General features: G+C 48.6%; 1 protein-coding gene across 6 annotated transcripts; it reads right to left on the bottom strand.

Moving 5' to 3' along the window:
* Window positions 1-25,868, bottom strand: ARSD (arylsulfatase D). Of its 6 annotated transcripts, none has more exons than XM_004063734.5 (10): window positions 25,545-25,868; window positions 21,915-22,064; window positions 18,170-18,291; window positions 16,890-17,012; window positions 14,081-14,504; window positions 11,828-11,964; window positions 6,908-7,042; window positions 6,057-6,219; window positions 4,936-5,057; window positions 1-3,651 (listed from the first exon to the last, which is right to left on the bottom strand). In XM_004063734.5, exons 1-10 carry the CDS (start codon window positions 25,718-25,720, stop codon window positions 3,290-3,292), a joined length of 1,914 nt encoding a protein of 637 aa, XP_004063782.2. In that variant the 5' UTR covers window positions 25,721-25,868; the 3' UTR covers window positions 1-3,289. The 6 variants fall into 6 exon arrangements, with proteins under 6 accessions (XP_004063782.2, XP_063559288.1, XP_018875019.2 ...); XM_063703218.1 differs by having other exon boundaries at window positions 1-3,748; window positions 25,545-25,833; XM_019019474.3 differs by having other exon boundaries at window positions 1-3,509; window positions 25,545-25,831.
* Between the last annotated feature and the right edge of the window lie 1,250 nt (window positions 25,869-27,118).

A 27,118-nucleotide genomic window follows, 5' to 3' on the forward strand; every position in this document is an offset into this window, starting at 1 on the left:
CAGGGAGATTTGTCATATTTTATTCAGTATTTCTGCTGCACTGCCAGGCTAGGGATGCACTTGATTCCCAAGAAATGCAACTGTCCTATTCGCAGAGCCGTCCACAGGTACCTACCCCCTGGACTGCAGCAACTTTATTACCTTAACTAGCACAGAACAGAGGTTGATTTAAACTCCTTACACTCACTTCTCAGATCAATGAATGGGCAAAGAAACACCTCATGGCTCTGGGAAGGCATGTTGAGACACGTTTTTGCAAGTCCTGAGGAATGGAAGAATATAGCTGCCAGGTATCCCAAGTCTAGGGCAGGGAGGGTAGTATCGGCATCACTTTCACTGCATTCTGTTGGTCAATGCAAGTCAGAGGCTCAGCCCAGATCCAAGGGCAGGGAAGAGGCTCCATCGTGTAGTTGGGCTCACTTGGAAGGTAATGGGAGGAGTTGGTGGCTGCTTTAAGACACATACCACATCTAGATTTCAACCTCCAAAAAAGTCCAAAGATGCACTCACAGGAGCCCGTTAGTCAACTGAAGCTGGTTCATGGCTCTCTTCTTCAGGTGGAGACTAACCAACTCCCTGACCTCCTTCGGTTAAGTGCTCCTTCCTTTTTCCTGCTGCCTGGAATGTCTATGTGCCATCTGGAGCTATGGCAGCCTTTTTGCAACCATGAGGCAAACTCTATGTGCAAGAGCAGGTAGCTAGAAAGAGCCTGCCAGCCCTGGGCTTATATCCTGCTTCCCAGGGAGCTTAAAGATAGCAAAACCCACAGCCATTTTCATCAAATGCCAGGAAATTCTTAGGCTGGGATTGTTGGGATTGTTTGAATGGTTGAGCGTGAAAGACTTGTTATAATGGGCTTGTTGAATACGGTGAAAGATGAGATGGCTTTTAGCTGCCTCCACTCCCTGTGTCCCATGCTCCATAGATTTTTTTTTTTTTTTTATCATTTTTTGGTTATGCCAGGTGTCTCCTGTGTGTCCCTCCAGATCCCTCTCCAGCCCTAGAAACCTGAGCTCTATAAATGTTGCCTCTCTCCACTCATCTTCTCTTTGGCTTCAGGTTGAGTTCAGCCAACAGATGCCCCTGTAGGATTTGGACACAGGGAGCCAGGGGAGAGGGGCATCAGCTGCCTGGTTAGCAGGGCTGTGATGATTCTTCTACCTATGACTCTCAGTGCTGTGGACAGCCCGTTGCCTCTTCCTCTGGATCTTGGAAGCTTCCATGCTGAGGTCTGAAGGTGGCTCCCTGTCTCCCACTGATGTCCTTAGAATCCCATCCTCACCTAATACCTGGTATTGAACACTGCCTTTCTTAGATGTCATTTAGGCTCTCGTTTCAATTCCCAGTATGCTTCCTGCAAAGACCTCGATAGATGGACTGAGGGGAATAGTGCAAGGTCCTCCCATCCCCAGTATTGGGATCTAGGGGCAGGGGGTCCCAGCTGTGCAGTAGGTTAGGACTACACTTCCATCATCAAAGCCACAGAGGGAAGAGGTGAGGATGAAACACACTAGAATTGACTTAGAAAACACATTGGCCAAATCTTAGCTATTTGAGGAATGTAGGGAGAAAAGCTACCTTCTCTCTCTATGTCTGAAGTTTCCCATGGCTGTCTCTTTGCCCAAGGGGCAAACTTTCCTTCAGGGCATCTTCTGTGCCTCTGAGGATCATTTGCCAATTATAGGCAATGGTAGTATGTGTTTCAGTGCAGAATGAGATAGAGTCGTTTAATTTGACAATAAAGCGATGCATCAAAAACCTCAGTCAACACAGTAAGTGTTTTCTTGTTTTCCTGCTGACCAACCTAATTCTGGTTTCATACAGGGCAGCCAGGTGCCCACCTAAAAGACTGCACTTCTCAACTTCCAGTTGTTTCTATGGATAATGGTTGGAAGCAGAAATTGGGTTGGGGCTTCCAGATAATCCCCCCTCACAGGGACTGCTTCAAGAGAAAGGGATGCCCTTTGGTTCTTTCTCCTTTCCACTGCCTGGAATGTGATGTCTGGCACTGTGGCAGCCATACTGGCATAATGAGGCCAACTCTCTGCCATGCTAAGAGTGGCAGAGCTGGGAATTGAAAAGAGCCTGCTAGCCTTGGGTTGCTTCCCCTTGATCGGCTCATTACTTGGAAGAGAACACACCCTTCTCTTATTCTTTTCTTTAAGGCATTTTTTTTTTAAGGCAGGGTCTTACTCTGTCCCCCAGCCCGGAGTGCAGTAGTGCAATCTTGGCTCACTGCAGTTTTGACCTCCCAGGCTCAAATAATCCTCCCGCCTCAGCCTCCTAAGTAGCTGAGACTACAGCTGTGAGCCATGACATCTAGCTAATTATTTGTTTTTTGTAGAGATGAGGTCTCACTGTGTTGCTCAGGCTGGGTAGGTGTCTAACTCCTAGGCTCAAGTGATCCTCCCACCTTAGCCTCCCAAAGTGCTGGGATTACAGGTGTAAGTCACCATGCCTGGCTTTGTTTAAGGCATTCTTTTTCCCCAGCATCTGTTACCAGCAGCCTGAAGCCATTTCTATAACAACATCAGGAAGACACATGGACAGAGACCCTAATGTATGAAAAACGCATCAATTCTTTGAGATCAGTGAGTCCTCATAAACAGAGACTGAGAGGCTCTAACTTTCCTCCGCTATGTGAGAGTAGGAACAGACACTCCTCCCTGTCCTTTTGTAAGGCTGTTATGTCATCTAGGTGATGAAATTGCAACAATGCTTTAAGACGGAGGAGTGAAAACATCGGGCATTGGCACAATGACGAACCCTGAGATTTAGAAGAGGAAGAGGAGGCATCAGTGGGTGCCTACTGGGACAGTCTTATTTCACAAATCAGGAAAGGGAAACCCTACATGGGCGCAGTGGCTCGTGCCTGTAATCCCAGCACTTTGGGAGGCTGAGGCAGGTGGCTGACTTGAGGTCAGGAGTGCGAGACCAGCCTGGGCAACATGGTGAAACCCTGTCTCTACTAAAACTACAAAAATTAGCTAGGCATGGTGGCAGGTGCCTGGTGCCTGTAATCCTGGGTACTCAGGAGGCTGAGGCAGGAAAATCGCTTGAACCCGGGAGGCGGAGGTTGCAGTGAGCAGAGATCGTGCCATTGCACTCCAGCCTGGGGGACAGAGCGACACTCTGTCTCAAAAAAAAAAAAAAGAAAGAAAGTGGGGACCCACTCTCAGTCCAGGGCATGTTCCTTGCAAAAAGGGAAGCTGAAGATAGAACCAAGCTTGGAGAATTTTGTTTGCAATGCAGTCAGGCTCTCCTGGATCCTCTCTCACAGTCCTGGCATTCAGGGGGTGCCATCCCCATCCTCGTGGCATGAACAGAACGGGAAATGTCCGCAGCACGGCTGCAGCCACGGCTTCCACAGGATGTTGCTCGTGGAAAACTGCTGGGGCACAGGACTCAGGGTCTGCCGATGCTCCGACACCGCTGCACCTACCCTTGCTATCACGGCGTGGTACAGGGGCTCGGAGTCGGGGGTCAGGGGCCGTGCCTCGGAGGGGTCCCTGGAGAGGTCAAAGAGCAAAGGGGGTCTGTGATGGGTCACGCCCTCCCCGGAGCATGGGCAGACGGCTCGGCCGTAGCAGGCCCCCGCTCCCTCGGGGTGGAACTGCGGGGTCGTGTAATGAACCTTCCAGACGCTTCCACCTGGATGCAGACAAGAAGGGAGTCAGGGTGGCAGAAATCCACGCAGGTGTGAACGCAGGACGCAGGTGTCGGCCCTGTGGAATCAGCATGAACCTCCCTATTCAATGAAAAGGAGGAGGGACACGAGGCAGTCCACACAATCACAGCCTTCAGCTTGTCAAGTCAGAGCATGTGTGTGTGCGCGCGTGCGCCCATGTGTGTCCGTTTGTGTCTCCACATTGCATGCCCCAGGCAAAGGGACTCATTGCAGAGCGCTCACTGTGGCTGCTTTCAGAAATCAGAATCACAGAGGTTCCTTAATTCTTCCCCTTTCCCCTGTGTTGAAACTGTTCAGCGTCGATCTACTACCTTTCTACACAGAAACAACCAAGATATTTTAAACGGCATGATTGGGTACTTATCTATCTATCACTACCTATTTATCTATTTATCTATCAGTCCATCCATTTATCTTACCCATTGATCTCATCTATCTACCATTATCTATTTATCTATCAATCATCTATCTACCTACCTATCATCTATCTCTGTTTATCTACCTATCATCTATCTATCTATCTACCATCTATCTAGCTACCTACATACCTATCATCATCTACCTACCATCTATCATCTATTTATATATCAACTTATCTATCACCTATCACCTATCTATTATCTCTATCCATCTATCTTTCTTTTTTCTAACAGCCCACCAGATATCTCTATCTACCTTTCATCCATCTATCTGTCCATCCATCTATTCATCCATCTATTCATCCATCCATGAACTGATTCTACTTTTTATCTATCTATCTATCTATCTATCTATCTATCTATCTATCTATCTATCATCTATCTTATCTATCCATCATCTATCTTATATATCTATCATCTGTCTTATCTATCCATCAATCATGTATCTTATCTATCATCTATCCTACATATCTATATATTTATCCATCCATCATGTATCTTAAATATCTATCCATCATCTATCTATTCATTTTCTATCATCTATCCATCCATCATCTATCTTATCTATCCATTATCTATCTTATCTATCCATCATCCATCTCATCTATCTATCTATCCATCATCTATCCATTATGTATCTATCATCTCTCTCTCTCTCTCCCCCCCCATCATCTATCTATAATCTACCCATTGGTTTATCTATCTCTATTTCTATAGCTATCCATCCATCCATCCATCCATCCATCCATCCATCCATCCATCCACATATCCACACATCCTATTGGCTGTTTCTCTGGACAACCCTGGCTGTGGGCAGCAGGTACTCACTGTCCGTCTGGTGCCAGCGTGCTGCATGAAGATGCTGCCCACAGTAATGAAACAGGAACTCATGTGCCGAGCGTGCCTCAGCTCCCTGCAGCAAGGGTACCAGGCTGTGGCCATCAATCACCCTGATTTCATGAAGAGAACACAGAGCAGAGTCAGACCACGGGTTCCCAGGCAGCCTTTTGCACCTGGGAACACATCTCCCAGAATGCAAGGCTCCCCAGCAAATGGAGCAGAGATGAGCTGTCTCTCCAGTCGCTGTTCAGATTACAGGTTGCTGAGCAGGATACATGTGGTTATTTCAAGACACAGTGTCTCTAAGTGTTGGGGTTATTTGTTATGCAGCACTGCATAAGCAGAGTGCACATGTGCACACACACACACACACACACACACACACACCCCAACACACAGCACTGTCACCTTGGAGGTCAACACAAAGCCTTCAAATTCCAGCTGGACAGCCCACATTCCTAGGTTGGCTTTTCTTACTTTTTTTTTTATGAGGCAGAGTCTTGCTCTGTCACCCAGGCTGCAGTGCAGTGGCACAATCTCAGCTCATTGCAACCTCTGCCTCCTGGTCAAGTGATTCTCATGCCTCAGCCCCCTGAGTAGCTGGGACTACAGGCACAAGCCACCACACTCGGCCAATTTTTGTATTTCTTGTAGAGATGGGGTTTCACCACGTTGGCCAGGCTGGTCTTGAATTCCTGACCTAAGGGGATCCGCCCATCTAGCCTGCCAAAGTGCTAGGATTATCGGCATGAGCCATTGCACCCGACCTGTTCTTACTTTTTAATCATAACAGACCCCAAGACACATGGTCACATGGGTAAAGGAGATGGTGGCGCATGCCTGTAATCCCAGCTACTCGGGAGGCTGAGACAGGAGAATTGCTTGAACCCGGGAGGCAGAGGCTGCAGTGAGCCGAGATTGTGCCATTGCACTCCAGCCTGGGCAAGAGTGTGAGACTCTGTCTCAAAAAAAAAAAAAAAAAAAAAAAAAAAGCTTATTTATGTAACCAAATACCACCTGTTCCCCAAAATCCTATTGAAATACTAAAAAAAAAAAAACTAAAAACAATTTAAAAAAATCAGGGAACAGGCAGCCTTATCTCCACGTACCTGTCCTGGGGCACCTCGCCACCCACCAGCTGGACCACAGTAGGGAACACGTCCATCAGGCTCGTGGGCTCTCCAATCACTCGGCCGGCCGGGAGCACCCCGGGCCAGTGGAAGATCCCGGGCACGCGGATCCCACCTTCCCATCCTCCCATGCCCTTCCCACCTGTAAGTAAAAGACATCGTTAGGATTTTGCCGGAAACTGCCCAGTCTATACACACATCTGGATGTATTTGTGCATAGGTATGTGAATATGCACAGCCACCCGTATGCACACATGCACACTGGGGCAGCCTCAGCTTCCCAAAAACAGCCACAGCAATATTTCCAGAATCATGCTACTCCCTGGCCTCTTGAATGTCGATGGGTCGCTGTGGCTGATTCAACTGTTCTAGTCAATCTATGCTACCTTTATTTAGAATAAAATAATGTATTAAAATATTCATTAAATTTAATAATTTAAAAATATTTGTTAACTATCAACAATTTTTAAAATATGTATTAATATTATGCATCAATATTAATGGATGCATTTAAAATATTAAAGTTAAAATAGTAATAAATTTATTAAATATTTAAAAATTAAGACTATAATAAAATAAATTTTAATTTTATCTGAATTATTTATTTATACCTCTCTGTATTCTACTAAAATGTAAACCCTTTAAAGGAAGGGGAAGTGACTTTTTATCTGCCTGTCCTGCTCATCTAGGTAGAACTTGTACTGCAGTAGGTGCTCAATGCATTCTTTTTGAAATGAGCAAACTCATTTTCAGTTCAACTTGTTCTGGGACCCTCAGTGGTGGCAGATATTTGGTCGAATGCATATGTGTCCCCGATGTCCACAACTCACCTTTGTAAATTCCGTTCCATCCCCCTAACTGGCTGTGTCCATCTCTTGCCTCTAAATGTCCTCCATGGTCAGAGGTGAAATACGTGAATGTCGAGTTCTTTAAACCATTGTCTTCGATGGCATTAAGAACCTTACCTTTACAGAAAATGGAAAGTTTCAGGACCAAGAAAACAAAGCAGCATCCGCTAGTTCAATGCACTTCTTCCTTTCTGCAGGAGACACCTCTTGCCAGGAAGTCATAAGAAGAGACCACACTTACTCGGAGGCCGTGGTTACAATGTGATCCCAAAGTGTAAGACATAGCTAATCATTGTGATACCACAGGACTGTTTACAATGCAAACCAACAATAAAATTCGAAGCCCCCCAACCAACTGATGGACTCTCCCTTCAGCCAAGGCCATTCCAAAGTTAACCTGAAAAACTAGGTCAGGCCGGGCCTGGCGGCTCACACCTGTAATCTCAGCACTTTGGGAGCCTGAGGTGGGTGGATCACCTGAGGCCAGGAGTTCAAGACCAGCCTGGCCATTATGGTGAAACCTCATCTCTACCGAAAACACAAAAATTAGGCAGGTGTGGGGGGTGCACGCCTGTAATCCCAGCTACTTGGGAGGCTGAGGCAGGAGAATTGCTTGAACCCAGGAGGCAGAGGTTGCAGTGAGGTGAGATTACACCACTGCACTCCAGCGAGGGTGACAGAGTGAGACTGTTTCAAAAAAAACCCAAAAGAGGGCCAGGTGTGGTGGCTCACGCCTGTAATCCCAGCACTTTCGGAGGCTGAGGCGGGTGGATTACGAGGTAAGGAGATTGAGACCATCCTGGCTAACACCGTGAAGCCCCATCTCTACTAAAAACACAAAAAATTAGCCAGGCATGGTGGCGGGAGTCTGTAGTCCCAGCTATTTGGGAGGCTGAGGCAGGAGAATGGTGTGAACCCAGGAGGCGGAGCTTGCAGTGAGCCGAGATCGCACCACTGCACTCCAGCCCGGGCGACAGGGTGAGACTCCATCTCAAAAAAAAAAAAAAAAAAAAGAAAAAAAACCCAAAAGAAACAAAAAACAAAAACAAGGTCAGGCCATGATGGAAAGTAGTGGGGGCGGGGGGAGTGGTGGACATGCGTCATGACACCCTCCTCCCTTTGGAATTCAGGCACAACTGACCAGCATTCACATTGAAACAGAGACCTATGACTGAGAGAAGGCCAGGCACAGTGGCTCATGCCTGTCATCCCAGCACTTTGGGAGGCCGAGGCAGGAAGATCCATTGAGCTCAGGAGTTCAAGACCAGCCTGGGCAACATGGTGAAACCCTGTCTCTACAAAAAATACAAAAATTAGCCAGGTATGGTGGCACATACTTGTATGTAGTCCTAGCTACTCGGGAGGCCGAAGTGGGAGGATTGCCTGAGCCTGGGAGGTCAAGGCTGCAATAAGTCAAGATCACACCATGCACTCCAGCCTGGGCAACAGAGTGAGACCCTGTTTAAAAAAAAAAAAAAAAGACTGATAGAACAGACTCTTTAAGTCTGATAAGAAACATTTACCATGTATTCTCTCTGAAGCCTGCTACCTGGAGGCTTCTTTGGCATTATGAAACCTTGGCCTCCGCAACCCCTTATCATAACCCAGACATTCCCTTCTAGTGATTCTCAGATAATAACTCAACCACCTGCCAGTCAGAAAATCTGTAAATCCGCCTTTGACCTGGAAGCCCCCCTTTCAGTGGTCTTGCCTTTCTGCACTGAACCAAGGTACGTCTTACACATGCTGATCGATGCCGTATGTCTCCCTAAATGTATAAAGCTGAGCTGCATGCCGACCACCTTGAGTACATGTTCTCAGGACCTCCTGAGGGCTGTGTCACAGGCCACTTGTCACTCATATTTGGCTCAGAATAAATCTCTGCAAATATTTTACGGAGTTTGACTCTTTCGGTCGACCCCAAGATACCACCAATACAAAACACAGAATGAACACACAACGCCAAGAGGTTGCCAATGAGCATGCTTTTTTAAACATAGTGCCGTGTGTGTATGTCACATAATAAAGACACTGGGGAGAGGGAAATGGTGAGACTCAGTGATGACAGAACCCTGTCTATGTAGGAGGAAGCAGGGCTGTAACTAGCATCTACGGGCATTGGCGTATTGGAGGCTGATGGCTCAGCAGCGCAGAGGACGCCCTGCAAACCAAGCAATTGCTTTATCCCTGGAGGCCACTGGTCATTGAAAGCACTGAAAGTCAAAATGATGTAAACCACAAGGTCATCTGTAGCTCTGAAAATGCAGACTTTGAAGCCTGCTGTAAACTGAAAAGTATCTGAGGCAGGTCTCAATCCATTTAGAAAGTTTATTTTGCCAAGGTTAAGAATGACACAGCCTCAGGAGGCCCTGATGACATGTGCCCACCGTGGCTGGGGCAAAGCTTGGTTTTGTGTACTTTAGGGAGACAGGAGACATCCATCGCTACATGTAAGATGTACATTGGTTGAGCTGGAAAGGTGGAACAACTGGAAGTGGGGAATTTAAACATATTCTCATTGGTAACTGATTGAAAGAGTTATCAATAGAAAGGAATGTCTGGGTTATGATAAGGAGTTGTGGAGACCAAGGTTTTATCATGTAGATGAAGCCTCTAGGTGGCAGGCTTCGGAGAAAATAGATTGTAGATGTTTCTTATCAGAGTTAAGGTCTGTGTGGATGTTCATGCTGGGGGGTGGGGGGGGGGGTAGAATGAGGCAAGCCCAACCCCCTCTTCCCGTTATGGCATGAACCAGTCTCTCAGGTTAAATTTTAGGGTGCCCTGGCAAAGGAGGGAATCCATTCAGATGGTTGTGGGGGGCCTTCGAATTTATTTTTGGTTTACACTGTGAACCAATCCCGCCCTATCACTATGCTTGTCTCGGGAGATATGTTCCGATTCTGCAAGGATTTTAATATCTACACTCTCTTAAGAATCTGCAGCCTCGTTGGTCCTCTCCAGGGTTTCTTCAAGGCCATAGAAGGAAGGTGACCTCTCTGCATTGTCCGAACTTTATTGCTTTAGTTTCTGTAACTTCTAATGAGGATGTTTAGTCATTGGCTGTGTAGAAGGTTGACAATATAGTTTGGATGTGTGTCCCCGCCCAAATCTCATGTGGAATTGTCATCCTCAGTGTTGGTGGTGGGGCCTGGGGGGAGGTGACTGAATGATGGGGACAGAGTTCTCATGAATGGTTGAGCACCATCCCCTGCTTGGTGCTGCAGAGGGAGTAGCTTCTCACGAGATCTGGTTGTTTAAAAGTGTGCGGCTCTTCCTCTCCTCTCTTGGTCCTTCTCCTGCCACAAGACGCCTGCTCCCCCTTCGCCTTCCACCATGAGCAAAAGCTCCCCGAGGTCTCCCCAGAAGCAGATGCTGCCATGCTTCCTGTGCAGCCTGCAGAACCGTGAGCCAATCCAACCTCTTTTCTTTATAAATTACCCAGTCTCAGGTATTTCTTTGCAAGAATGGACTAATACAGTTGATTTTGTGCAAAATTAGACTAAGTAATCGGAAATACTGAAGGACCATATAAATGATATGAGAGAAGTTTTTCTCCCTATTCTTCGTCTTTTATTTCTTTTTTTTTTTTTTTTGGAGATAGGGTCTTGCTATGTGGCCCAGGCTGGAGTTCAGTGGTGCAATAATTATAGCTCATTGCAGCCTCAACCTCCTGGGCTCAAATGATCTTCCCACCTCAGCCTCCGGAGTAGCTGGGACCACAGGTGCACACCACCATGGCTAATTTTTTAAATTTTTTGTAGAGATGGCGGGCGGGGGGGTCTCACTATGTTGCCCAGGCTGGTCTTGAACTCCTGGCCTCAAGCCATCTCCCTGCCTCAGCCTCCCAAAATGCTGGGATTAAAGGCATGAGCCACCTTGCCCCACCTGAAAATGCAGACTTTTAAGACTGTGAACTCTATCACGATGCTTGTCTCAGGAGACACATTCAGATTCTGCAAGAATTTTAATGTCTATGCTATTTTAAGAATCTGCAGCCTCACTGGTCCTCTCCAGGGTTTCCTGAAGGCCATAGAAGGAAGACAGTGTCTCTGCATTGTCCTGAACATTAACTTTATTGCTTCACTTTCGGTAGCTTCTGATGATGACATGAAGTCACTGGCTGTGTAGAAGGTTGATTTTGTGCAGAATTAGACCAAGTAATTGGGAATACTGAAGGAGTAAATAAATGATATGGGAGTGTGTTCTGCCCCCATTCTTTGTACTGTTATTATTATTAAAGAGACAGGGTCTCACTCTGTTGCCCAGCCTGGAGTACAGTGGTGCAATCTCAGCCTACTGCAGCCTTGACTTCCCAGGCTCAAGCGATCCTCCTGCCTCAGCCTCCTGAGTACCTGGGACTACAGGCATGTACCATTATACCTGGCTAAGCATTTATTTTTGTAGAGATGGGGTCTCACTATGTTGTGCAAGCTGGTTTTGAATTCCTGACCTCAAGTGATCTGTCCATCTGGGCCTCCCAAAGTGCTAAGAGTAACTCTTATTCTTTTTCTTTTTTTTTGAGACGGAGTCTTGATCTGTCACCCAGGCTGGAGTGCAGTGGTGCGATCTCAACTCACTGCAACCTCTGCCTCCCGTGTTAAAGCGATTCTTGTACCTTAACCTCCCGACTAGCTGGGACTACAGGTGTGCACCACCACACCGGGTTAATTTTTGTATTTTTAGTAGAGACAGGGTTTCACCATGTTGCCCAGGCTGGTCTCAAACTCCTGACCTCAGGTGATCCGCCCGCCTTGGCCTCCCAAAGTGCTGGGATTACAGGTGTGAGCCACCGCCCTTATTCTTTATTGCAACTTGGTTCATATTCAGATGGCCAGTCTGTTACGCCCTATGTTCAAACCTGAGGCCGAGGGTGGAGTGAGGCTCCATGGTACCTTGACTTACCTATGAGCCAGTCCATCTCCTCCACATTATCACCGTATAAGCCATGCTGACTTTTCCCCAGGAATGCACTCGTGGTCACAAGGGGAATGTGCACATGCAGCAAAGAAAGGAAGAGGAGAAATGGCCCATGCTTGTGTCTGAAAGAAGAAAACTTCCTTGAGAATACACAGAATATACAGTACATCAAAGGGACCCCTGCACCCATATGTTCACTCCAGCACTATTCACAAGAGCCAAGGCAGGGGATCACCTTCTGAGTCCATCAGTGGGTGAACACAAAGAATAGATGGTGGGCCAGGCGTGGTGGCTCATGCCTGTAATCCCAACACTTTGGGAGGCTGAGGCGGGAGGATCACTTGAGGCCAGGAGTTCAAGACCAGCCTGGGCAACACGGTGAAATGCCATTTCTACCAAAAATAGAAAACATAGCTGGGCATGGTGGCTTGAGTCTGTGGCCCCAGCTACTTGGGAGGCTGAGGTGGGAGGACGGCTTGAGCCCGGGAGGTGGAGCTTGCAGTCAGCCATGATCATACCACTGCACTCCAGCATGGGTGACAGAGTCAGACCCTGTCTCAAAAAAAAAAAAAATATATATATATATATATATATATATAGTATATGTCCACAATGGAATACTATTCAGCCATAAAAAAGAATGGAGGCTGGGCACAGTGGCTCAAGCCTGTAATCCCAGCACTTTGGGAGGCTGAGCCTGGCAGCTCAGTTGAGGTCAGGATTTCAAGACCAGCCTGGCCACCATGGTGAAATGGTGAAACACCATCTCTACTAAAAATAAAAAAATTAACAGGGTGTGGTGGCAGGTGCCTATAATCTCAGCCACTCAAGAGGCTGAGGCACGAGAATTGCCTGAGCCTTGGAGACAGAGGTTGCAGTGAGCCATGATCACACCACTGCTCTCCAGCATGGGTGACAGAGCCAACCCTGTCTCAGAAAAAAAGGTTATATCTGGTATATGTACGTGATGGAATACTATTCAGCCATCAAAAAGAATGAAATCCTGTCATTTGCAGCAATACAGATGAAACAGGAGGTCACTATGTTAACTAAAATAAGCCAGGCACAGAATGACCAATACTGCATGTTGTCACTCATATGTGAGAGCTAAAAAAAAAAATCGATCACATGAAGATAGAGAATAGAATGATAGAGACCAGAGGCTGGGAAGGGTGAAGGACAAAGAGAAGTGGTTTAAAGAGTACAAACATACAGTAAGCTTAAAGGAGTACATTCAATGTCTGATAGCAGAGTAGGGTGACCAAAGCTAACAAAATGTATTGTACTCAGGAGATGGACACTGTAAGTATGCTGTTTGATCGTTATTCAGTGTATACATGTAACAAAATTTCACACATACCCCATACATTTGTACAAATTAAAAAGTAAGGGCCAGGCACGGTGGCTCACGCTTATAATCCCAGCACTTTGGAAGGCAGAGGTGGGAGGATGGCTTGAGCCCAGGAATTCAAGACCAGCTTGGGCCATATAGTGAGACATTGTCTCAAAAAAAAAAAAAAAATGAGACATTAGAAAAAGGCCAGGCACAGTGGCTCACTTCTGTAATCTTAGCCCTTTGGGAGGCCAAGATGGGAGGATTGTTTGAGCCCAGGAGTTTGAGACCAGCCTGGGCAACATAGTGAGACCCCATCTCTACAAAGAATGCAAAAAAAAAAAGTTTAAAAAACTGTCAATAAAAATGTACAGAATCCAATGGCGTATATGTCAATGCTACTCGAGCCATCACATGACATCCACTTCGAGACTCTCATATGGGAAACCCAGCCACATGAAAAGGTTGGCTTCTGCAAAGCCGTCTCCTCCGAGGGTTGGTGTCTGAGATCCCAAAGATTATAAGGGGACTCTCAGATGCTCTGAGCAGTTACCGTCTCTTTTTTTAAATTAAACTTTATTTTTATTTTTTTAGCGACAGAGTCTCACTCTGTCACCCAGGCTGAAGTACAGTGGTGTGATCATTGCTTACTGCAGCCTCGACATCCGAGGCTGAAGCGAACCTCCCACCTTAGCCTCCTGAGTAGCTGGCATTGCAGGCACACACCACTATGCCCGGCTAATGATTTTATTTATTGTAGAACCTGTCTTCCTATGTTGCCCAAGCTAGTCTAAAGCACCTGGGCTAAAAGATCCTCCCATCTTGGCCTCCCGAAGTGCTAGGATGACAGGCATGAGCCATCGCGCCCGGCCCCATCTCCTCTTTAAGATGCGATGGTTGCTTACCTTTCAATATAGGAAACAGCTTCCTTTAGCATAAGACTCGCTGTTTTCTCCAGAACCATGGGTTGCTCCGTGACGTCATGGTTTCTCATCAGGATACAGTTCCAGCGTCGCACAAACCCGAAGGAGGAGTACCAAGAGATGAAAAACAGGAAGCCCACGCCGGCCATGCCGGTGACTGCTCTCGCGGAGACAGAGAAGAAACCGCAGGTCCGGCCGGCAGCCAGGGTGAGAATCCCCAGCGCCAGGAACTGGGTGTAACCCCAGAGCTGCGCCCTCAGGGCGGCGTCCACTTCGGGGGGCCTGCCTGGGTCACAGTCGTTTGTGAGCGTGAAGGGCATGCCGTAGAAATAGTCAAATCCGTGGTTCAGGGGGTGGTGGCAGTGATCCCCGCGGGATGCACAATTCACACCCTGGTGCCATTTTCCTAAAAGAAACGCAAATGTTCAACAGAGACCCGCTTTGAAGCAGCCCTGTCTGCTGCAAAGAACCTCGGAATCATTCCGCGTCGGCAGGAAAAGAAAAGTCTGCAAAGAGCAAAACTGGAAATGGAAAGGCAATGAATGGATTGGATACCTGTGTTTAAATGAACGCATTCTGATCCGTGAAGACTAATGAATGTATCCATGTCAGAACCCTTGGCAAGTGATTAAAGGTTTAAGACTTTCGGCCAGGCGCAGTGGCTCAAGCCTGTAATCCCAGCACTTTGGGAGGCCGAGGCGGGCGGATCACGAGGTCAGGAAATCGAGACCATCCTGGCTAACACGGTGAAACCCCATCTCTACTAAAAAAATACAATACAGGTGGCGGGCGCCTGTAGTCCCAGCTACTCGGGAGGCTGAGGCAGGAGAATGGCGTGAACCCGGGAGGCGGAGGTTGCAGTGAGCCGAGATCGCGCCACTGCACTCCAGCCTGGGCGACAGAGCGAGACTCCATCTCGAAAAATAAAAATGAAAATAAAAGTAAAAATAAAAAAAAGAGAGAGAGAAAGAAAGAAAAAGAAAGAATAAATCCACCCTCATAGTAGGAGATACACAGACTTCTACAGTATAAAGCACTGGCCCTGTAATCCCAGCACTTTGGGAGGCCGAGGTAGGTGGATCACTTGAGGTCAGGAGTTCGAGACCAGCCTGGCCAACATGCTGAAACCGTGGCTCTACTAAAAATGCAAAAAAAATTAGCCAGGCATGGTGGCACATGTCTGTGGTCCCAGCTACTCAGGAGGCTGAAGCAGGAGAATTGCTTGAACCCAGGAGGTGGAGGCTGCAGTGAGTTGCAATCGTGCCACTGCACTCCAGTGTAGGGGACAGAGCAAGACTCCATCTCAAAAAAATAAAAATAAATAATAAATAAAAGAAGAAAAAACTTAAAAAAAATTCAAAATAAAAATAAAGTGGCAGGAAACTTGAAAAGGAGGAACAATGGTTGTCCTCCTTTAGAAAACCACAGCTTTGGACAGGTTGGGGTGTTGCAGCTCCTGTGAATGGGACAGTGGCTTTGAGTGTGAGAAAAGCACAGAGAGGAACTGGGGACCCTGCACAGAGATCCCACCACCAGGTCGGGGCGGGTGGCCTCACCACTGCGCTCCCACGTTCTCATGTGTGTGACGGGGACAGCACCTCTAAACCCACAGGCTGGGTAAGGAATGAAGGAGGTAACCAGCAGACTGCCTGGTGCTTGGCGGCATAAACCAACATCTCCCTCCTTTCCTCTCTGTGCAGAAAGGAGTTTAAGGGGCAGGCCTGAGCTAGTGCCCCTTAGAAAGGCTGGCTTGTAAGATTCCCCGTGGCTGGTGTTTGAGATCTGGATTTCCAATGGAGAAGTCACACTATTAAAATAATAAGCTGACTGTGCCTAAACTATATGCAAAAGCAACGTGGTTCATGCTAAACACCTCCTTTGGTTCTGGGAGTCTGGAATTCGGGTGGGTGCCAGGCAGTGAGTGCCTGCAGGACCAGCCCCCAACAGAAACCCCTGGGCACTGATTCTCCCGGGAGCTTCCCTAATAGACAGCATTCCTTGCGTGTTGTTGAAACTCATTTCTGGAGGAATATGGTGCATCCTGTGTGATCCCACTGGGGGAGGATTCTTGGGAGCTTGTGTCTGGTTTGCCCTGGGCTTCATTCCGTGTAATTCCCATCACTGATTCTGCCTCACCTCCTTTGACTGTCATAAATCACCCATGAGCACAACTGCATGCCAAATCCTCCTAGCAACCTCCTGAACTTAAGGGTGCTCTTGGAGACCCCTGACATGCTGTCTGTTATAAAGAGGGTGTTCTGCCCCTGCCGGGGTTTATTGTCTAAAGGAAGGCAGTGTTTGTTAACTCTGGGGCTTTTGAGATGGTGAGTGGCCATGTAGAGAAGGATAATGTCTGAAGAAGGTCGTGATAAATGGGGACAAGCTGAAGACTGATAGGTCCAGAGAAGAAAAGAGGGCAATCTCCTAGGATTTTGAATTTAAAAAGAAAAAAAAACTCATGAAAAACTGGGGACAATCCAATAGGCATGAGATGGACCAGGCACCAACTTCTGATTCAGAGGACACAGGATTGTTTTCCTTTGCAGGAAAACGGGATCTTTTTTTTTTTTTTATTCTTTGAGACAGAGTCTCGCTTTGTCACCTAGACTGGAGTGCAGTGGTGTGATCTCGGCTCCCTGCAACCTCCGCTTCCCGGGTTCAAGCGATTCTCCTGCCTCAGCCTCCTAAGTAGCTGGGACTACAGGCGTGCGCCACCACGCCTGGCCTGGGATCTTTTTTATCACGAATATTCCCAACCACCGTATAATGTGAGGCTCCCACATATCCACACCTATGAGGCCAGTTGCATAGCCATGCTGCTGCAAGATTCTTGCAAAAGTGGTTTCGTTCTCAGGGAGTCCACCTGAGCCTGCGTTCCACTGAAGGGCCCGGTATCCATTGCTGGCGTCCATGCCTGTGGGGCAGAGAAGACAGGAAGAATTTACTTTCCTTTCTCTAGAGGAGCACTTCTCAACCAGAGGGATTTGGTGTCTGAGATCTGGATTTGTGCACCCGAGCCAAGCTGCTATTATCTATCATCCATGTATCATGTATGGAGCTATCAATTATCTACCCATCTATCATCTGTCATCTACCTACCTACCTACCTACCTACCTATCACACTATTCTCGAAATAATAAGCATGGCCAATGTCTGGAGATGTTTGTGGTGTCACAACTCAGAAAGGGTGGTGTGTGGTGCTACTCGTATCGGGTGCGTGGAGCCCAGGGATGCTGCTCAAGACCCTACATACAGTGCACAGAACAGCCCCACCACAGAGAATCATCTAGCCCCAAATGTCCATCATGCCAAAACAGACACCCTACCTTAGGATGACAGACGCTATGTGATCTATCATATGTCTATCTATCTGTTTACCTAGCTATCACCTGTCACCTGTCTATCTCAATATGTATCCATCATCTATCATGTATATCTATCCATCTATCTATGTATCTATTATCTATCATTATCATTAATCATCTAGCTATCAATCAGCTATCATTATCTATCATCTATCCCTTATCTTTCTATCATCATTATCTATCATCTATCATTATCTATCAATCATCTCTTATCTAGCAATCTAGCTATCAATCATCTATCACGTCATTATCAATCATCTATCATTATGTATCATCATCATCTAGATATCTAGCTATCAGTCATCCATTATCTATCATTATCATCCATCTAGCATGTATCTAGCTGTCAATTTATCTATCTATCTATCATCTATCATCTATCTATATCACAATGATTCTCAGCTTGGGGAAACTTTGCTCTCTGTAAGAGACACTTGGTCTTGTGATCAGTCATACTGGCTCAGAATAAACCTCTTTAAAATATTCCAAAGACCTTGGTTTTTCTGTTCACATCCTAATGATCACAACTTTTATGTGTATGCACACAATACAATATTCCTTACATAAATACAAGGAAGACGATGAATTGCAGGTGATCTTTGTACCATTGCCCCTGTATCTTCACCATCAGTACTCAACTGTTACAGATGACAGAATGAGTGCACACAGATGTACCCATTTCTCCATCATCTCCGTGACACCAACCTGATCTGAAGGAATGTCTCCCTGTGAGGAATGCAGCTCGGCTTGGGGTGCAGAGCGGGGCGGCCGCCAGGTGCTGAGTGAGCCTCACACCTTCCTCTGCAAGCTGGTCAATATTTGGCGTTCTGAGCAAAGCACACAAATGTCATTGTTGGAAGGGAGACATGCATTTGGCTTAAGCAGATCCCTGCTCTGAAAGGCACAGGAATAGCTGCAAGGACTTCACCGGATTTCAGAATTAGTTGCATTATGGTCTCCTGCAGCGGTAGATTGACCCCATCCTAAGTTTGGTGTTGATGTTGAGATGGATGACATCTCTCTCTCTCTCTCTCTCTCTCTCACACACACACACACACACACACACAAAGTATATGAGACAATTTATGACTCATATAACGAGGCTTTCTGGGGAGAGCAGGGCAGGCCTTCCAAGCTCATGTGAAATAAGGAAGCAAGGAAAGGAGATTTATGTTTTCAATTGTGGTGAGGGTGTGGGGCTGGGATGAGGGTTCCCATTGCAAGGGTGGGGGCGTTTATGGTCTGAATCTGCCATCAGCACCAAAGGAGACAGTCCCTGTGCTTTCTTATCTGCTTGTCCAGATGGGGAGCACAGAGAGAAAAGGCTTAAAAGCTTTCATCATCAGATATCAAAAAACTGTGAGGGCTGGGCGCGGTGGCTCACGCCCGCAATCTCAACTCCTTGGGAGGCCTAGGTGGGCAGATCACTTGAGGTCAGGAGTTCAAGACCAGCCTAGCCAACATGGTAAAACCCCGTCTCTACTAAAAAAAGTACAAAAATTAGTCAGGCAAGGTGGTGCACACCTGTAATCCCAGCTACTCGGGAGGCTGAGACAGGAGAATCGCTTGAGCCCAGGAGGCGGAGGTTGCAGTGAGCCGAGATTGCACCACTGCACTCCAGCCTGGGTGAAAGAACAGAGTGAGAGCCTGTCTCAAAAAAAAAAAAAAAAAAAAAAAGAAAAGAAAAGAAAGAAAGAAAGAGAAAAGGAGCCAAAAGAGGTATCCACATAGAATGGAATCTCTGGAATATGACTCAGCCACTGCAAGGCGTGAGGCACGGTACTGACACTTGCTGCCACAGGGAGGAACCCTGAAAACACTGTTCTGTGAAAGCCTCCTGACATAAAAGACCACAGGTTATATAATTCCATCTGTATGAAATGTCCCTTACAGGGGAATCTATAGAGATGGAAAGTGTATTAGTGGCTGCCAGAGGCTGAGGGTTAGGGTGCTGAGAGAGTTGGAGGAGCGTTAGCTGGGGCTGCCATAACAAAGTCCTACGCACCTGGCCACTTCAACACCAGATATTGGTTGGGCACAGTGGTTCACGCCTGTCATCCCAGCACTTTGGGGGGCTAAGGTGGATGGATCACTTGAGGCCAGGAGTTCGAGACAAGCCTTGGCAACATAGTGAAAACCTGACTTTACAAAAAATACAAAAATTAGCTGGGCGTGGTGGCATGTGCCTGTAGTCTCAGCTACTCAGGAGGCTGAGGTGAGAGCCTAGGAGATGGAGGTTGCAGTGAGCTGTGATCATGCCACTGCATTCCAGCCTGGGCAACAGAGTGAGACCCTGTCTCAAAAAACAAAACAAAATAAAACAGAAAAACAAACCCAGTAGACATTTATTCTCTCACATTTCTGGGAGCTGGAAGTCTGAGATCAAGCATGGGCAGGGCTGGTTCCTCCTGAGGCCACTATCCTGGGCTCGTAGACACCATCTTCTCCCTGTGTCCTCAGGTGGTCATTGCTCTATGTGTGTCTGTGTCCTTATCTCCTCTTATGAGGACCCTAGTCCTATTGGATCAGGGCCCACCCTAGTGACCTCATTTTACCTGAATCACGTCTCTAAAGACTCAGTCTCCTAATAGAGTCACAGTCTGAGGTCCTGGGGGTTAGGACTTCAACGTAGGCGTTTAGGGGACACATATTCGCTCCTAGCTGGAGGTGATGGCTAAGGGGATGCAGAGTTTCTTTGGGGGTATGTAAATGCTCTAACATGGTTTGTGGTGACAGATGCACAGCTCCCTGAATAGAATAAAAGTCCCTGAACTGTACACTGTAAACAGATGAACCGCATGTTCTGTGAATTACAACCAGGCCTGCTCAGGGTGTTCGAAAGGGGATCCCTGGACAGGGGGCAGATTGATTGATTGATTGATTTAGAGACAGGGTCTTGCTCTGTGGCCCAGGCTAGAATGCAGTGGCGCAACCTCAGCTCACCATAACCTCCACCTCCCGGGCTCAAGCCATCCTCCACTCTCAGCTTCCTGAGTAGCTGGGACTACAGGCATGCGCCACCACACCTGGCTAATTTTTTGTATGTTTCATAGAGATGGGGTTTTGCCATGTTGCCCAAGCTGGTCTCAAACTCCTGGGCTCAAGTGATCCACCTTCCTTGGCCTCCCAAAATGCTGGGATGACAGGCGGGAGCCACCGTGCCCAGCCCACACAGGGCAGACTGCTGCAGGTGCTGCAATGTTCACTGCAAAGAAGGGAGGCCCTGCTCTGCGGGGACCGCTCCTGGGGTTGGCAGCTATTGAAAAGCAGATGCAGCCTGCATTCTGGGGCGGTCCTTCTAGGAGAAAAGCCCACCAAATGGAATAAGGAGCTTTCTCACCTTTTCTCCTGTTGCAGAAAGCACGTGAGCACCACTCAAGTGCTCTGCTGGTAAGGTTGGCATAGATGGTACTACTCTGTGTTTGCACATGCCACTGCAGTGGGCTGAATGGGGGTCCGCGAACCGATCTGTCCACGTGCTGACCCCCCAAACCTGTGCGTGAGACCTTGCTTAGAAAAACTGTCTTTGGAGTTGTTATTAGGTATCCCGAGATGAGATCATCCTGGTTTAGAGAGGGCCCCAGATGCAATGACCAGTGTCCTTCTGAGAGACAGAGGAGGAGACACAGACACAGGGGAGAAGGCCACGTGGGGACAGAGGCACAAACTGGAGTGATGTGGCCACAAAGCCAGAGATGCCTGGAGCCCCCAGGAGCTGGGAGAGGCAGGAAGGGTCCTCCCCTACAGCCTCTCAGGGAGCTCTGTTGGTGTCTTAATCTCCTCTTTTAGTAATCCATATCAGATTAGGGCTCACCCTAAGGACCTCAGTTTAACTTAATTACCTCTTCAAAGACCCCATCTCTGAATACGGTCACACCCTGAAGTACCGGTGGTTAGGGCTTCAACCTACAAATTTGGAGGAGGCCAGAATTCAGCCCACAACAGACGTTGTTTGCAAACGTAATCAACAGAAGATGAGATCTTTACAGTGGGCAGGCCTTGCTGCAATGGCCGGTGTCCTTATAGGATGAGGAGATTAGGACACAGACACAGAGGAGAAGGCCACATGGAGACGGAGGCAGAGACTGTAGTGATGCAGCCACAAGCTCAGGGACACCTGGAGCCCCCAGGAGCTGGGAAAGTCCGGAAGGATCCTCCCATAGGGCCCCCAGAGGGAGCCCGGCCCTGCCCACACCTGGATTTAAGATTTCTGGTCTCCAGACCTGGGAGAACAAATTTCCGTTGTTTTAAGCTACCCATTTTGTGGTAGTAATACATTCACCCCCTCACCGCAGTTCCGCATCGTTTAAAAGGGCCTTTTTACCTGTTCGTAGTTTTTTGTTGAGTTCTGAGGCCCTAAGGAGTTTCCTAATTTCTCCAGGCAGATTTTAAATGCACCATTCCTTCAAACTCACATAACATCATCACCAATAGCAACAACCAACTGTACCTCAGTGTATTGTTCCCATAGCAACCGAGATCCCCAATGCCTAGATCATCCGCCATGATCAGTAGGATATTTGGTTTAAAGGCATTTGCAGTTTTAGGTTCACACGTCTTCAGAAGCAAGCATAAAAACAGTAGCACCGGCAAAGAGTCCCTGGAGAGAAAAGCGAAACACAGAAATGACTATCTACAATTTGGCAAGGGAAGTAGGCATTTCAAGGCAGCTCGCTGGGAAGGCGAAGGTCTTACCACTAAATTAAGACGTTCAGCTTTATGGGAGGTTATTGTCTTGGCCTGAATTCCTGCACTAGTGTCCCTGGACCAAACCGAGGGTCACACTGCTATTTCTTGTGACCCAATAGCGAGATGCAGATGAATTGGGAAAGAAGAGAGTTTTTAATTCTGTAACCAGTTACAGGAGGAAGGCCTGGAAATTCTCTCCCAACCAACTCAAAATTACAAAGCTTTCCAGAGCTTATATACCTTCAAAGCTATATGTCTAAGTGTAAGTGTGCATTTATCTAAAGACATAAGTGATTAACTTCTTCTAATCTGTAATTAAGATCTGAGTCCTGAAGACCTTCCTCTGGAACCTCAGTGAATTGACTTAATCTAGATGGGTCCAGGTGCTGGGGTGATTCCCCTTATCTTGTCTCCTGCTAAATCACAGAGTTTTGGGGAGTTCCTTTAGTCCCCAACAAAGCTTGTTTGTGGAGATCTGGGGAGTTTCTTCAGACCCACAATAAAACTTGTTTAATCCTAAATGGGTCCTGTTAAGAATTCCTTCGTTATCTTGTCATGCTTCAAAGGCCCAGGAAAGGCCTGGGCAAAACTCTTTGTGTGCTTTTGTTACATCCCAGCCTTTGCGTAAAGGCGCTGGTTGTTTCAGCTTTTAGTATGTAACTTCACCACTCAGTCAGTGCTGAAACAGTTGTTACGGAGGCCTGCATTAGTGAGACCTCGCCTGCCACACTAGACCATACAGGTCAGAACAAACTGGAATGGAGTCACTTGTGTTAACTGCCACATCATCAAGCTGAACAGGGAAACAGGCCAGTTTTCCAAAAAAACAGAAGATTTGAGTAAGCAAGAAGAAGATGTGTAGTTCATCTGAGCTAACAAAGTCTCCCGTGCTTTAACCCTGTAAGAAAAGTAACTTTGAAACAACCAATCTGCTTTATTATTCTTTTTTTTCTTTTTTTTGAGATGGGGTCTTGCTGTGTTGCCCAGGCTGTAGTGGCATGATGGTGGCTTACAGCAACCTCTGCCTGATTCTGAGGTGGGAGGATTGATTCAAGCAGTCCTTGAACTGCAGTGGATAGGTGGTGTCTTAGTGTTGGGGGATCGTGGCTGTGCTCTCCGGGGAGGACGCGAACGAGGGGTGTGTCTCAGGGTGTGTGAGGGGACACGGCTGTACTGGGGGGCAGGGGAGGAATAAGGCCATGGGGAGGGATCCGGTGTGGCCAGCAGGGCAACGGCCGCGGAAGGGGACAGGACGGGGCGTGTCTTGGAGGGTAGCGAGAGGCACGGCAGCGCTGCTGAGGCAGGAGAATAGGGTCTGGAGGCAGGGAACCTAAGGCTTTTCATGCCGACTTCCTAGAACTAAATTGAAAGGAAAATCCTAACTTTCCTTTTTTTTTTTTAATTTTAATTTTTATTATTATTTTTTGAGATGGAGTTTCACTCTTGTCGCCCAGGCTGCAGTTCAATGGCATGATCTGGGCTCACTGCAACCTCCACCTCCAGGGTTCAAGCGATTCTCCTGTCTCAGCCTCCTGAGTAGCTGGGATCACAGGTGCCCGCCACAATGCCCGGCTAATTTTTTTGTAATTTTAGTAGAGGCCCGGCCTAATTTTTGTATTTTTAGTAGAGACGAGATTTCACCATATTGGCCATGCTGGTCTCAAACTCCTGACCTCAGGTGATCCACCCGTCTCGGCCTCCCAAAGTGCTGGGATTACAGGCATGAGCCACCTCGCCTGGCGGGAAAATCCTAACTTTCCATGCCTAAGTAACAAAAGGACCGAAGGCTTCCCTTTGTCCTTTTCTATTGGGTAGATAGTAGACTGGCTGTCTGCAACCAATCGGACTGATTTCGCGTCTAGTCTTCGTTTGCAACTTTGTGACTTCACCCTAGTCTCTGATTAGTTGGGTTTTGCAACCAATCGGATGTTTGCACAGGAGTGTGACCTTTGTAACTTCACCCTTTGGTTGGCTGCTGTCTGCAACCAGTCAGACTGATCGCGGGCCACCACTTCAGTTACATGAGGTGAGCATGAAGTGGCCAATGGGAAACTTCTAGGGGGTATTTGGACCCAAGAAGATCATGTACCCGGGCCCTTGAGCCGCTGCTTGGTCGGCTCCCACACTGTGACGTGTCCTTTTGTTTTCAATAAATCCCTGCTTTCCTTCTTTTGTTGCTTCATTCTTTCTTTGCTGGGCGTTTTGTCCAATTCTTTGTTCAAAACGCCAAGAACTTGGACAACTTGCAGTCACGACCCTCTACCGGTGGCACTGGGGCGCAAATGAAGCTGGGAATGCAGGACCCGGCGCATCTGAGGAAGTGCAGCGGCGCATGGCGGTGCTAGAGGGTGGGGACATAGAGGCGGCACAAGGCCAAGGCGCCGGGGGATGGCCAGAGGGAAGTAACGGCCGCGCTTGTGGTGGAGATGGGGACGGGACAGAGAAGTCTTGCGGGGTGACCGGGGTAGGCACGGCGGTGCTGGGGGGAGGGCGCCCAATGAAGCCCACGGGGGGGAAAGGGGCGTGTCTTACCGAGCGTGTTGGGGGAGTCACAGCCGTGCTTGGGAGGATGGGGTCTGGGGGAAGGACGGGGCGCGTCTTAGTGGGATGAGGGGGAGGGCACCGCCGTGCTGGGAAGGCAAAGGGCCGGGGGGCGGGATGGAGCATGTCATGGTGGGGCCGAAGAGGCGGGGGGCGGGAAGGGGCCTTCTTAGAAATCGGGAGGGCGTCACAGCTGTGCTCGGGAGGACGAGGCGTTGGGGAGGGACAGGGAGCGTCTTAGTGGACCCGGGGAACACGGCCGTGCTGGAGGGCATCGAGCTGGGGGTTGGGGGCGGGACGGGGTGCCTCTTAGGAAGTGGGGCGGGCACGGCTACGCTTCGGGGGATGGAGCCTTGGGGCGGGACGGGGCGCGTCTTAGTGGGGCGGAGCGGGGGGGGGGGCGCGGTTCGGGGCGGGTCTTAGGGAGCCTTTGAAGGCCGAATCCGGGCAGCGGTGTAGCTGGGCGTGGAAGGCGGAGGACCCAGCAGGGCGTGCCCGGCCCAGTTTCCACTCCCTCCGGGTCCCGGCCAGCCTTCCTCCGCCGTCCCTTCCCTTCCCTTCCTCCTTTGTTCTCTTTCCCTGCCCTTCCGCCTTCCCTTCAATTCGATCTCCTCCACCCCCCCTTCGTCCCCTCAGTCGCCCCCCCATCCCTGGGCTCTGCTGTCTGGCGTCTTTCCCGGGCACAGAAAGCGCCTCCAGCTACATTTTGGGGAGTACAAGGCGCCGGACACAACCACGCCCTTTACAGGGGCCCAGGCTCGCCCGGGGCGCTCCTCGCCGTGCTCGCGACCCCCTCCCCAGGCCCCCACCCCAGGCCTCAGTGTGGGCCGCATCCCGGGGTCCCTGGCACCTGGCGGCGGGCGCGGCGCGTCCCCTCCGCGCGGCGGATCGCATGGCCGAGCGCTGGCCCAGAGCGCAGGACCTTGCCCTGCGCACTCCGCGCCCGGGCGCCGCTAGTGCCAAGGCTTCCGCCCTCGCAGCTGCGGGATCTGGGCCGGGCGCCCGCCCCTCCTTCATCCGCGTCATCTCCTGGCTCTCGGGACCTCCGGGACCTGCGCGTGGAAACAGGTTTTCCCAGGTCGTCACACGGGGAGGCCTGGGCTAAGGAGGAGCTGATTAAACCCAGTTACGATTGACCGGGCGCGGTGGCTCCCGCCTGGAATCCCAGCAGTTTGGGAGGCCAAGACGAGTGGGTCACCTGATGCAGATGAATTGGGAAAGAAGAGAGTTTTTAATTCTGTAACGGGGAGGCCTGGGCTAAGGAGGAGCTGATTAAACCCAGTTACGATTGACCGGGCGCGGTGGCTCCCGCCTGGAATCCCAGCAGTTTGGGAGGCCAAGGCGGGCAGATCACTTGAGGTCAGGAGTTCGAGAGCAGCCTGGCCAACCTGGTGAAACCCCGTCTCTACTAAAAATACAAAAATTAGCTGGGTGTGGTAGTTCACGTCTGTAGTCCCAGCTATTCGGGAGGCTGAAGAAGGAGAATTGCTTGAACCCGGGAGGTGGAGGTTGCAGTGAGCTGAGATCGCGCCACTGCAACTCCAGCCTGGGCGACAGAGTGACACTCCGTCTCAAAAAATAAATAAATAAAAATAAAAAATAAGTCCAGTTAGGCTTGAGCACAGGGAGCCCCTTTTCTTTTTGTCAGGAAGGGTCTTAGGACCTACCCAGAGCAATCAAGTTGCGATTTCAGTTTCTCGAAGCTTGGTGTTTGAAATGTCTGTTCCGGATGCTGGACTTGTACTCTAAGTCTGGGACGGGGAATGCTAGATGGGCCCTTTTTTTTTCTTTTATTACTATTATTATTATTATTTTGAGATAGGGACTCACTCTGTCGCCCAGGCTGGAGTGCAATGGTGCGATCTCGGCTCAGTGCAACCTCCATCTCCTGGGTTCAAGCGATTCTCCTGCCTCAGCCTCCCGAGTAGCTGGGACTACAGGCGCGTGCCACCACGCCCGGCTAATTCCAATTGCTATTTTTATCTTTGTTTCTTTCATCAGACTGCTGTTGAAATTACTCCTTTTGATTAATCACTGTGCCCTGGACCCCTCCCCATCTTTTCTGTGACTCATCCTTTTGTTTTTGAATGATGCTATTTTGCTCATTACCCTCTCACGTAATGCTTTTTTTTGTATCTTTGGCTCCCCCTTTGTTGTTTGTTTGTTTTGTTTTTAACTCTTTTGACCTCTAGAAAGATCAAGGCTGAGAGTTGAGGCTGCAGTGAGCCTTTGTTTTTGTCTAACTCTCTTGACCTCCAGTCGCTGATTCTCTCAAGCCCCTTCATGTCTTACCTCATCCCCTCACATCCCCTCACAATGCAAGATCTGGTCAAAGTATAAATTCATATTTTGTAGGAAATGCTAGCTTACAAAACAATATCACATCCCTACCTCCAGCCCAGGTGACCCACTTTCCCTCAAAGG

The sequence above is a fragment of the Gorilla gorilla genome, chromosome X, assembly GCF_029281585.2.
Source record: "Gorilla gorilla gorilla isolate KB3781 chromosome X, NHGRI_mGorGor1-v2.1_pri, whole genome shotgun sequence".
Lineage (NCBI taxonomy): Eukaryota > Metazoa > Chordata > Mammalia > Primates > Hominidae > Gorilla > Gorilla gorilla.